The sequence below is a fragment of the Canis lupus genome, chromosome 5, assembly GCF_003254725.2.
Source record: "Canis lupus dingo isolate Sandy chromosome 5, ASM325472v2, whole genome shotgun sequence".
NCBI classification, from domain to species: domain Eukaryota; kingdom Metazoa; phylum Chordata; class Mammalia; order Carnivora; family Canidae; genus Canis; species Canis lupus.
Genome location: NC_064247.1, coordinates 16,692,984 through 16,705,571, shown reverse-complemented (window position 1 = coordinate 16,705,571; position 12,588 = coordinate 16,692,984). Strand labels below are relative to the sequence as shown.

General features: G+C 42.8%; 1 protein-coding gene across 10 annotated transcripts in view; it reads right to left on the bottom strand.

Moving 5' to 3' along the window:
* SIK3 (SIK family kinase 3) overlaps positions 1 to 12,588 on the bottom strand; it is a 243,025-nt gene that overhangs the window by 44,280 nt on the left and 186,157 nt on the right. For all 10 annotated transcript variants that reach the window (XM_025465406.3, XM_025465408.3, XM_025465410.3 and 7 more), the window contains exons 5-6: positions 6,672 to 6,796; positions 6,007 to 6,130 (exon numbers count right to left, since the gene is read on the bottom strand). In XM_025465406.3, coding sequence (XP_025321191.3) covers positions 6,007 to 6,130; positions 6,672 to 6,796 — 249 coding nt within the window. The remainder of the gene's footprint in view (positions 1 to 6,006; positions 6,131 to 6,671; positions 6,797 to 12,588) is intronic.

The following is a 12,588-nucleotide window of genomic DNA, read 5'->3' as shown; positions in this document are numbered from 1 at the left end:
GAAATGTAAATCACTATTACTGTTATTATTTGAAAACGAATGTACATTCTGGGAGAGTTTTAATAATTAGCATTTTAATGAAACTACACAGGCATTTGTTCATTCATTTAACAAATACTGAGTGCCACTAGAACGCAGGCACTTTCCTAAGCCCTGGGAATAAACTGAGCAGTGAACAAAAACAAAAGTTTACTACAGTCAAGAGGCAGTGGGCACATGGAATAGGGACACAATAAATAAATGAAGTCAGGCAGTGGTACATGCCATGTAAAAAATGAAGTGGAGTTCGAAAGAGAATAATGAAGGGTAGTTGGGAATGGCCTCTCTGAGGGGACTTTTAAACAGAAACTTCAAGTAAAATGAGGAAGTAAGCCATATGGATATTTGAGGGAACAGGAATGTGTGTGCTTGGTGAGTCTGAGAAACTGAGGATGCCTCTGTGACTGGTGCTCAGAACCTGTGGTGAACAGTAGCAGGAAATGAGATGAAAGAGGCAGGCCAATCACGGCTATACCTTGTTGCCCATCATGATAATGGCTTTTTGAACTTCATTCTAAGTGTAAATGCAAACCATTGAAAGATTTTAAATAGCATTCTATTTACTATCTACTTACTATTTACTAAGTCCTGCTACATGCCAGATACTATGCTAGGCTCTAGACAACTGTGAAGAAACACACTTTATCTATATTTCTCTAAGCTCAGTCTGGTGTGGAAGATGTACAATAAAAGAAGTAATTACAATAAAAAGTTTGGTAAGTCTCATGATTTAAAAAAAAATAGCCCAGAGATCTGAAGACTGGTAGAAATTATCTTGATTCTTTTTCTAGCATGTGAGTTTCTTATTCAAGAATACAGGAGTGGGTGGAGTCGGGCTGGAGGAGGAAGAAGTATTCTGGGCAAAGGGAACCGCTCCACAGAACATCACTTGTTCCGGGAAGTGGGAGGAAGTCAGGCTGACCAGGTAGAGAAGGGGAGCTGGGGCTGCAGAGATGGTAGGCACCAGGTCATAAGGTATTCCTAGACCACTGTTTTTCAAACAGCAGTCATGACATCAATAGAGTAAGTTATAATCAGTAGGGGTTTTTAAAAATATTTTATTTATTTATTCATGAGAGACACAGAGAGAGAGGCAGAGACACAGGCAGAGGGAGAAGCAGGCTCCATGCAGGGAGCCTGATGTGGTACTCGATCCCGGGACTCCAGGACCATGCCCTGGGCCGAAGGCAGGGGCCAAACCATTGAGCCACCCAGGGATCTCCTAATCAGTAGTTTTTAATGTAACAGAACAAAATATATTGGAGTGTACTGCATATTAGTGTTAATGAATATATAATGAAGGCAAGTTTTGTTTTTAAAAAGCAACTTCTGTTCAGGAGTATGGATATGTGCAGGTTTCAGGTCACAGCATGAAACATTTTTTACTGCGGTCATGGTCAAAATGTTTAAAAGTCAGAGGCCCTGCCACATTAAGAAATGAACTTTAGCCTAGAGGCAAACCATTTCAGAAGCAAACCACTGAAAAGTTTAAGCTGAAAAATGGTATGATCAGATCTGTGCGCGTGTGTGTTGTTTATTTTAGAAAGATTCTTCATACAGCATGTGGAGAATGGATCAGGGAAGGACAAGACGAGAGCCAGAAACCCACTAGTTGGCTATTTTTTCTCCTAGGCAAGAGCCATTATAGAAGTAGCTACATGAAAGGAGGGCTGAATGGACATGATCTGGTAACTGATCAGCTGTGACAACAGTGAGACAGAGCAATCAGGCTAGTTTCTGCCTTGCTCACATGGTAACGCCTGCCATTCATTCACTAGGATAGGCAACCAAGGATAGGGAGGGGAGAGTTAGTCAGTTTTGAAATGTTTCTATTGATGTGAATTCAAGACATAAAAGTGAAGTTGATCAGTAGCAATGGGTTGGCTAGGTCATCCTTCATCTCAGAGAAGAGGTCTGGGCCAGAGAGTTAACTGAGCGTTAATAGGGGACTGAACATCACAGTCCTCAATGAAGCCATGGCTGTAAGATGGCTCAGAAAGATGGTATAAAAAGAAAAAAACTTCAAGGGTGAACAGAGAAAAAGCAATCTGGCAGAGATGACTGAGAAGGTGCATCCACAGACACAGGAGGAAAACTGGAGAATGTAGTGTCTGAGAAACAGTGAGAAAAAAGTGTTTCAGAAAGTGGGGAGTGACTCCAAGATAAGAAAACACACAACCTGATTAAAAAATGGGCCAAACACTTGAACAGACAAGTCACCAAAAGACAGACAGATGGTAAATACACATATGAAAAGATGCTCATCATTATGCATCATTAGAGAACTGCAAATTAAAGTAATAAGAAACCACTATGCATCTATTAGCACAGCAAAACTCCAAAGCAAAATATAAAATACTGGCCAGGATGCAGAGCTCAGGAACTCTTGGGAACTCTCACTGTTGGTGGGAATGTAAAATGCTGTGGCTACCTTGACAGACAGCTTGGCAGTTCTTACAAAATTAAACATATTCTTCCATTTTATCCAGCAACCATACTTCCTGGTATTTAGCCAAAGAAGGTGAAGACGTAGGTCCACACCAAAAACCTGTACATGGAGTTTACAGCAGCTTTATTCATCACTGTCCAAATGTGGAAGCAACCACGATGTCCAGTGGGTAAATGGATAAATGGGATAAAACAACATTAAAAAGAAATGAGCAATCAAGCCCTGAAAAGCCAGAGAGGAACCTTATGTGGATATTACTAAATGAAATAAGACTACACATACTGTAGGATTCCAACTACTATATATGACATTCTAGAAAAGGTAAAACTAGGGGGACCATAAAATGATCGGTGGTTACCAGAGGTTGGGGGAGTGGGTCAACAGGTGCAGAGGATTTTTAGGGCAGTGAAACTATTCTGTATGATAGTATAATAGTGGATACATGTCATCATATATTTGTGTAAACCCACAGAATGCACACCAAGGGTGAGGGCTAATGTAAACTATGGCCTTTGGATGATAATCTGATGTAGTGTTGATGTAGGATGACTGAATATAACAAATATTCTACTTTGGTGTGGGATACCGATCATGAGTAAGGCTACGAGTGTGAGGGAACATCGGTATATGGGAACTGGCTGCACTTTCTGTTCATTTTTTGTTGTGAACCTAAAGCTGCCCTAAAAAAAAAAGTTTATTTATTTATTTTTTTAAAAAGAAAGAAAAGTAAGGAGTGGGTCGGTGCTAAGTGCTGCTGGACAGTCATGAAGATAAGCACCAAGGACACCCAGTGGATGATGACAGGATCACTGGTGACTGGCCAGAGCAATCCGCTGGCCCCAGGCTCTGCTTCCTTTTATAGTAAAATTGGGGATAGCTGTGCCTATTTCTTTTTGCTATTTTGCCTCCATTCCTTTTCTGTTGTAGCCACATGAATTAGGTTTGTCCTCCGGCCCCTCCACCAAAACCATCCTCCAATGTCATCTCTGTTCGTCACATTCCTGCTTCCCATGTTCAGCTCCCACTCATCTCTCACCTGGCAATTCCTCAGTCTCTCTTCCTTAAACACCTTTTCCCTTATTTTCTAGAACGGCAGACCCTCTGGCACACCTTGCTAGCAATTCCCGTGCCGATCATTCTTCATCTTCCTGATCTCTGACCATTAGTGTGGCCTGGAGATTAACCCCTGGTCCTCTTCTTTATAATCACTGCCTACAAAGTGATCTCATCTCAAAGCTGTAAATATTATCTATACTCTGATGATTTGTAAATATACATCCTTGGCCCAAAACTCTCAACTAAGCTACAGCCCTAGATTCGACTGCCTACACCAGATCTCAGCTGAGAGCTACAATGCACATCTCAAACTAAATTATCTAAAACATCTCTCCAAAATGTAAGCATTCTTCTCTAGCTGTTCCCATCTCAGTTAGCAATAAATTCATCCTTGCAGTTGGTCAAGCCAAAACTCCTGGAGTTTACCTTTAGTGACCCCCTCTCTCACATCAAATCCAGCATAAGTGCTGTTGGAACCAGACTGCCTAGGTTCAAATTCTAGTTTAGCCACTTCGTAGCTGTTTTATCTTGGGAAAATTGCTAAACGTGTCCTGGCTTCAGTTTTATCACTTGTAACATGGAGGTGATAGACTTACAAATCTCATAGGGTTGTCATAATAACAAAATGAGTCAATGTTTATAAAATGCTTTGAACGGTGCCTGCCACAAAGTATGGAGTATCTCTTGAATCTGACCACTTCTTACCGTCTCTACCTCCGCACCATGTCTGGGAATAAGCCACGAGTATCTCTCATTTGGATTATTGCAAAAGTCTCTTTTCCTCTAGCCCCTAGCCCTTTTAACCAGCAGAGCAGCCAAAGCGATTTATTTATTTATTTATGATAGACATGGTGGGGAGGGGGGTGGGCAGAGACACAGGAGGAGAGAGAAGCAGGCTCCATGCCGGTAGCCTGACGTGGGACTCGATCCCGGGACTCCGGGATCGTGCCCTGGGCCAAAGGCAGGCGCCAAACCGCTGAGCCACCCAGGGATCCCCCGCCAAAGTGATTTAAAAAAACAAAATAAAACACAACCACCAAAATTCAAAGTCAAATGTTTTTGACTTTTTGTGTGTGTTTGAAAATTTTGATAATAAAAGTTAGGAAAAAAACAAAAGTCAGATTATGATATCATTCTTCTGTCAATGCCCTCTGATCCTTGGCATTTGGCTCATGGTAAAAACTCAGGTCTTTGCATTGAATGGGCCCTAAAAGCAAGCTCTCTCTCACCTCTCTGACCTTATCTCTCTTGACCCATCACCTCTTTCATGCCCAGAGGCCCCTGGCCTGCTCCTTAAACACTCCAGCACACTCCCTCCCAGGGATCTTTGCACTGGCCGCTCCTCCCAAGCTGGAGAGCTCATCCTTAGGCTGTGTGGCTCCTTCTCTCACCTTCTCTATGTCTGTGCTCACATGTCGCTTTTGCAGTAAAGGGGTTCCCTGGCTGTACCTTTGCAAATACTCTCCCACCCACCAGCCCTGACCATCTTCTCTATTTTACTTTTCATTTTCTTATTTTTTTAATTTTTTTAATTTTTTTTTTACTTTTCATTTTCACTCATCATTATCAGACACTCTATTAAGCCATTAATTCTAAGGAGACTTGAAGCAAATCTAGAAAAAGGGTCTTCTATTCACTCTAAAATGCAATGTGCTTATGCTGTGTTGCCAACATGGGCCATACACTCTGTGTGCCATTCCTTAAATTGAAAATGTGGTTAAGCGAAATGAATGAGGGTGCTCACTGCATGGTCTCTAAGCTGCTCCTTTCTCACGTGCATAGAAAAGGTGATGAAACACTAGAGGTTCTGTGTATTTGGTGTCTGTCTAGAGTGTTACCTCTTTCCAAGAGCCACTTACTACCCCACCACTCACTCATTTAAAAAATACTTTTTTCTTTGAGTCTGGGGGATAAATGTCATGGAAGTAGGAAATGTAGCAGCAAGAGTGAGGTGCAAAGCCTGCCTCCATCCTGGGCATTTACCGCTCATCTCCGCAGGGCCCCAGTACGTGGAGATATTATTGTGAGAAAGGGTGGGAAAGGGGCCAAAGACAGGGTGGAACAGGAATATTTATTGCCTTGCAACTCTATGATGGGCTGTTGACTCTCTCCATGGAATATTTAATGGAGTCTTCAGAGTAATAGCCTCACAAAAAACTACAGGCCATTCACAGATAAGGTAACTAAAGCTCAGACAGACTTGGCAACTGGCCACACAACACAAGTAGCTACATGCAGAGCTCGGCGCCAAACTCAGGCCACCTCAGACTGGGCCCCCTGACGCAACAGCCTGTACACTATGTTCCTAGAGATCCTTGCTTCTGGAGGCACCAATACAGCAAACTGGGGTAAGAAAGGTTGTTACGTGGGCTGTTTGTGCTCCATGACTCGATCCCCACAGTAAGTCAGCATGTCTAACTCCTATAAACCCAGTCACTGCGAGGTGCTGGTCACTCCCTTACCTGTGGACATAAAAAATGGGATGCGGAACTTCCCACTCAACACCCGGGCCCGCAGGTTCTGCAGTGTGCTCCCATCAAACGGCAGGGCACCACACACAAGCACGTAGAGGACGACTCCAAGGCTCTGTGTCCCAAACAGAGAGCACATACGATTAATCGCATCGGAGGAAACGAGAGGCCATTACAGTGTGTGTATGAAGACAATAGTGAGTCACGCACAAGATAATGGAACATGCTTTTTCTTCTTTCTTGATCAGAAATAATATGGGGCATTGTCAAGGCCAATCAGCTTTAGGATAGCTGACATTCTTCTTTGCTTCTCAACATTAATTTTGGGCCACGTATCTAGAATTTCTCTCAGTACTCATCCTCTAGGGAGAAGGCAAGTGGCAACAACAGAAAGAATCTCTGTTCTTGGCCAGGGCACCCATCCAAGCTTGCTCTTGGGCTTGTTTTGCAGATGCAAAAGGGGGAAGTCTGAAATCTGTGGCTCAGTCCAAAAGAAAAGAGCTGGAGGAAAGGCTTTGCACATGGAATCGGGAATTCAAAGAACAGGAAGTCAAGGTCTCAAAGTGCATGCAGCATTTGGTGTCACCCAGGGTGAAGGCAGCTGTTACCAGCGCAGGATAAACACCCAGTGGGGGCTAAGAGAAGACAGTACATACCCAGATGTCCACCTTGGGCCCATCATATTCCTTTCCTTCAAAAAGTTCGGGTGCAGCGTAGGGAGGGCTACCACACCAGGTCTTCAGTGGCTGCCCGGGAGTGAACAGGTTACTGAAGCCAAAATCTAGAAAGACAACACACACAACTCATGTTACTAGCTTCTAGTCACCAAATAAAGGCTCTGGATCGTTACATTTGAGTATCAAATGTGAAAAAAAACATTTGGAAACTCTACAAGCAGCCACTTGAACTGAACATAATAGTGAGAGGGAGACAAAGGTGACCTGGAACACAGAAGATCCCTGGTTAACTAAAAGTACGAGTAATGAGGGATCCCTGGGTGGCACGGCGGTTTGGTGCCTGCCTTTGGCCCAGGGCGCGATCCTGGAGACCCGGGATCGAATCACACGTCAGGCTCCCGGAGCATGGAGCCTGCTTCTCCCTCTGCCTCTCTCTCTCTCTTTCTCTCTCTCTGTGACTATCATAAATAAATAAAAATTTAAAAAAAAAAAGTACGAGTAATGGGGTTATGTCAGCAGAACCAATACCACTCCCTTTGGGAACCTCTGCCGGGTGAGCCAAGTGAGCCTGTTCCTTTCAGAACAGAAGTGACTTTGGGTAGTGATGTTAAGATCGTGTCAGAGTCAGTAACTACATGTAAGCCCACTCATCTGGACCCAGAATTTTCCTATCATTTTTGTTTCCTATGACAAACCCATTTATGACCATGGGAGACACAGCGACTTGAAAATTTAGATAAAGTCGTGTTATTATCATGAAGGTGGCTTTTTCGAAGGAAAGGATAGGCGACTTAATTACACACTGAAACAAGAGCATCTACATTTAACTCCAAGTCCCTTTGTGCTTCAACTACCCCCCTACTTTTCTTCCCTTCTTGCTGTTTTAAGAGAGAACCGATGGGCAACAGGAGAGGTAAGGTGTGGAGAGGAATGCTCAGAAAATGAGCAAGGATGGCAGGCCGAAGGGACAGAGAGTTGTAGACTTCTGAATACTTTCATGTATGTAAGTATTTACACTAACAACTCACAACTCGTCCGGAGGCCAGCTCCCTCCTGCCCCAGGCCTACCACATTCCCGGCAGTCATGGTGCCTGAAAATGCAGAGTGACTCCCTACTCTCCCCTTCCTAGTTTTACGCCCCTTGATTATAATATAAGGGAAAGGAGGGGAACTGAGTGGGAAAAATTAGAGAGGGAGACAAACCACGAGAGACTCCTACCATGAGAACAAAGGGCTACAAAAGGGGAAGTGGGGGGTGGGTAACTGGGTGACCGGCACTGAGGAGGGCACTTGACGGGATGAGCACTGGGTGTTACACTATATGTTGGCAAATCAAACTTCAGTAAAAACAAATTCAAAAAAAAGACAACTCTGTCTCTATCTGCTATTTGCTTTGCTCCCTTCTTTCTTCTACATTACGTATTTTCTTGCAAGTTCTGTGCCGATTTTGCCTCTCTCTCTCCTTGTTCTAAGGCTGACTCTTCTGTTCCCATAGCTTCCATTATCATTTGTTTGGTAATAATTCTCCAAATTGCTATCTCTGGTCCTGGCTCCACTCCTGATATGAACTTCTAATATTTACCTGGGAAGAAAGAGCTCAAACTCACCATCTGGGAGCACTGGCGTTTCCCTGCTCCCTCTTATTTCCCATTCCAAAACTGGTAATAAAACTTTTTCTGCCTCTACCCTGTTCAGTGTGTCCCAAATCCATTTCCTTCCTTTTATTTCCACTCCTTACACCTCAGCTCATACTCATGTTCTCTGCGACCAAGGCTCATGCATAGCTCACTACCTCCAATTCATTTCTCTCTAGGCCACCCATTCACAGCGGGGACAGTCACGCAAATCATGTTGCGTTAACTCCTCACTCAAAAATACAGGTGGCTCCCACCTGCTCAGAGAACAGTGTAACCCTCTGAGCCATGTCCTTCAGCTCCTCTGGGCCCAGCCCACCCATCTGTCCAACTTCTCCCGCCCTTCAGCATTGCTAGCCTGCTCCATCCTCTGCTCACATGCCTGCCTTTGGCTGCTTCCTCTCTGTGCCATGCCTTTTCCTTTCTTTCCCACATTTGAAAGATCGCTCATTTCCAAGGTCCAGTCAAATATTACTTCCTGTATGAAGCCTTAACTGATTTCCACCACAAAAGGCTATGTCAATGGCTTCCTCCTCTGTGCTTCCGTAGCCCTTTCATTATACCTCTATACCCCAAATACTCTGTCGTATCTTACACTTAGTTGTGTTGTGTGCTTAGCCCCACTAGTAAGTAAACGGGAGGAGTACAGCAGTACTCACTGTTTTCACACAGTGCTCTCATATAGAGCCAGGACTCAAGAAAGGGTCACTGACTGAAATGGCAAGAAAATCCCTTGGCTGACCCTGTGACTTTCTGGCTCCTGGAGCCCTCTCATCCTTATAACGGCAGCCGGCCAGCCACTAGAGCCTCTACCTCTTAGCCCTCCTGCCTACAGTTCTAAAATTAACGTCATGATCACAAGGGGCTTAGAGGTCAGGGCCATTATTAGAAACATTTACAGCTACTTCTATAAGAAATTGAATATCCTTTCATCAACAGGAAATAAATGCCTCTTCTGTCAAGTCTTCCCTGATCTCCTGATAGCCTCTCTCTGTACCCCCCATTACCTTGTATTTCTCCCTTATTTTGGTTATTTCCACATATACATATCCTATTCTTCTAGCCCCTGAAATACACACTCTTTCTAGTTCCTTAAGAATGCCTTATTCATCTCCGACTCTCTCAGATTACCCAGTATAACAGAGTTTAAACACAATAGGTACTTAGTAAATGTTCACTATGAATGCAACTGCATTTAAAGCTCCACCAATTTTTAAAAGCCAGTAACTTTAATTTACTAAAGTCTGTGTGCACTGAACCCTGTTAAGATTTTGCTTGCAAGAGTGAGGATAGGTTGTTAAAAATCCTAACAAATGAGATTCAGCAAAGCAGATGTCTTTGGGAATTTTTTAGAAAGAGGATCCGTAATTATTTTGTTTTATTATAATTGGCTTGTAGACTTCACAGATCCTTTTCCATGGCTGGCCTTCCTCTGCACCACGTGGAAGAGACGTGCAGATACTGTCTGTGATAACGGATGCACCTTGACGTTGGTGTGACCGGTAAGCAAATCCAGAAGAGAGAAACGTGGAGTATTTTGTATTTTGAATGGAGAACACAATAGGGCAACCAATTAATTAAAAGCATAAGGTTTTAAATTTTCCTAAAAAGCAGCTTAAAATATACAGGACATTTCTCATTTTGAACCATGGATGATCTACAATCAGTAACCTTTTTACCCATTTACTCTGCTGCGGAGGGGAAGGCACAAACTTAATGGCATGAGTGTGTTTATTCTATCTGCCAAACAGGAAGTCTTTACAAAGGAAACAATCTCAAAGGGAACCATCGTTAGTGGTGGCTATAAGCTTAGAGGTGCTGGTATGAGAAATGAGCACGCAACAATGAATGATATGATCAGGCCTGACAACTACAGGGATCCGCATCTGGGGATGCACCTGCTTCAACAGTGTGTTACAACCAGAGCGGTGGCTTCAACAGCTGGACTGATGACCAACAGCAAGATTTTAGTAATATTCAACAACAACCTCCCCCCCTGCCCCCGCCCTGCTTGCTCTTATTTCCTATTACAACCAAAAAATTCTCTAGTCTTGTAAACCAGTCAAGGGGTCTCCTGTAACCACTTCACATGTTGTTGCCACCCGTAACTGCACATTTAAGCAAAATCTGCCTCTCCTTGCCTGCTGTGACTTTATTTTTTCCCGTTAAAGCCAGCTTCCTCCAATGAATGATCCTGGGGTATCTCAATTCATTCTTTAATGTATCAAACCTAACAGAGTGTGACCCACCCTCCTTGTCCAATGCACACATCACTATAAATTCACAGTTTCACCGACAGCAGACGGCTGTCCTATCTTCCCTACTGGAACCTCCTCACAAGTATTTCACATCCGTCTTCAATACTGCTGTGCGGCTTGTAAGTTACAACTCTGGCTGGCTCATTGTCCATCCACCTATAACATAACTTACTTTCTGAAGATTTAAGTTACTGATGTGGGAGAAACCTCAAGTCATTCACATACTAAATCTGGAACTCATTTTGAGAATCTAGTTCCTTTTAATCTACACTCCAGGGACTGGCTAACGGAAATGGGAAGAATACCTCCTCTTTATCCTCTTAGCTGCTTACCTAGGAGGGGCATTTTGCTACACATTTTAAAAAGACTGGAGGGAAAAAAAATGAAAGCAGTTAAAACTCAAACCAGTCTACTTTGGGTTCTGTTGGTAGTTTTGGGAAGTAACTCCCTACTGCTGGGTTGTTTTGGAGGCAGCATGGGGCAGGTGGGGACACAGTCTCATCCTTGCTCCACATGTGGCCTGTTTCTACTCAGATTTTTGTTCACTATCCTTACTGAGATAAATGTCACATTCCATAAAATTCACCCACTTAAAAGTGTACTGTTCAGTGGCTTTTAATATATTCATAGTTGTACAACCATTACCTCAATCAAGTTTAGAACATTTTCATCACCCTAAAAAGAAACCCTATGCCCATCAGCAGTCAGCCCCCAATCCGCCCCCCCCCCCCCAACTCTCCCACTGCTGAGCTCAGCCCCAGGCCATCAGTAATTAACTTTCTGTCTCTGTGAACTTGCTTATTCTGGATATTTCCTACAATATGTAGACTTTGTGTCTGGCTTCTTTTCCTTAGCATAATGTTTTCAAAGCTCATCCATGTTGTAGCTAGCATATATCAATCCAGTACTTTGTTCTTCTCTTTACCACTAAATAATATTCCATGATACGGTTATACCACATTTTATTTATCCACTCACCAGCTGACAGACATTCAAGTTAGTTCTACTTTTTAGTATTATGAATAATGCTACTATGAGCATTCTTGTATGTTTTTTGTGAGTGTATGTTTTCACTTCTTAGGGTGTATCTATCCCTATCTCTCTATCTATATATCTAGGAATGGAATCGCTAGGTCATATGGTATGGTAACTCCATGTTTAAATTTTTGAGGAATTGACCAAACTTTCATCCAAAGTGGCTGCCACACTTTGCATTCCTACCAATGTACCACTATTCCAACTTCTCCACATCCTTGCCAATACTTGTTACTGCCATTTTTCTTTTTAATTACAGTCATCCTACAGGGGTATATGGTATCTCACTATGATTTTGGTTTGTATTTCCCTATTGGCTAATAATGTTGAGCATTGTTTCATGTACTTATTGATCACTGGTATATCTTCTTTGGACAAATGTCTACCCAAGTCCTCTGCCCATTGTTAGGTTGGGTTGTTTTTTCACTATTGAGCTGTAAGAGTTCTTTATATTCCCTGGATGCAAGTTCATTGATATGATTTGCAAGTATTTTCTCCCATTCTATGGAATTCCCCCCCCCCACTCTCTTTATTGTGTCCTTTGATGGCACAAAAGTTTTTAATTTGGATGAACTCCACTTTACCTAGCTTTTTCTAAGGTCACTTATGCTCATGGTGTCATATCTAAGAAACCATGCCTAACCCATAGTTGTGAAGATTCATCCCTGTGTTTTCTTTTATAAATAGTTAGTTTTATTAATGCAATGAACACCAGTGAATCTACCACCCAAATACAAAAATATAATCCTGATAATTACTTACATCGAATCAAAAGCACCACCTGTCCCATTCCCTTGTCCTTTCCTAACCACTGATTTTCATCCTCTCTGCAAATCAGAATCACCAATACAGTTTTAGAAAATGTAGAGGGATCCACAAACCTCGCTTCAGCCTTACTGGATCTCCTGGAAATAATTTAGACATCTGAATGTAAACAAACAAAACATAATTCTTTCTGCAGAAGTTTGA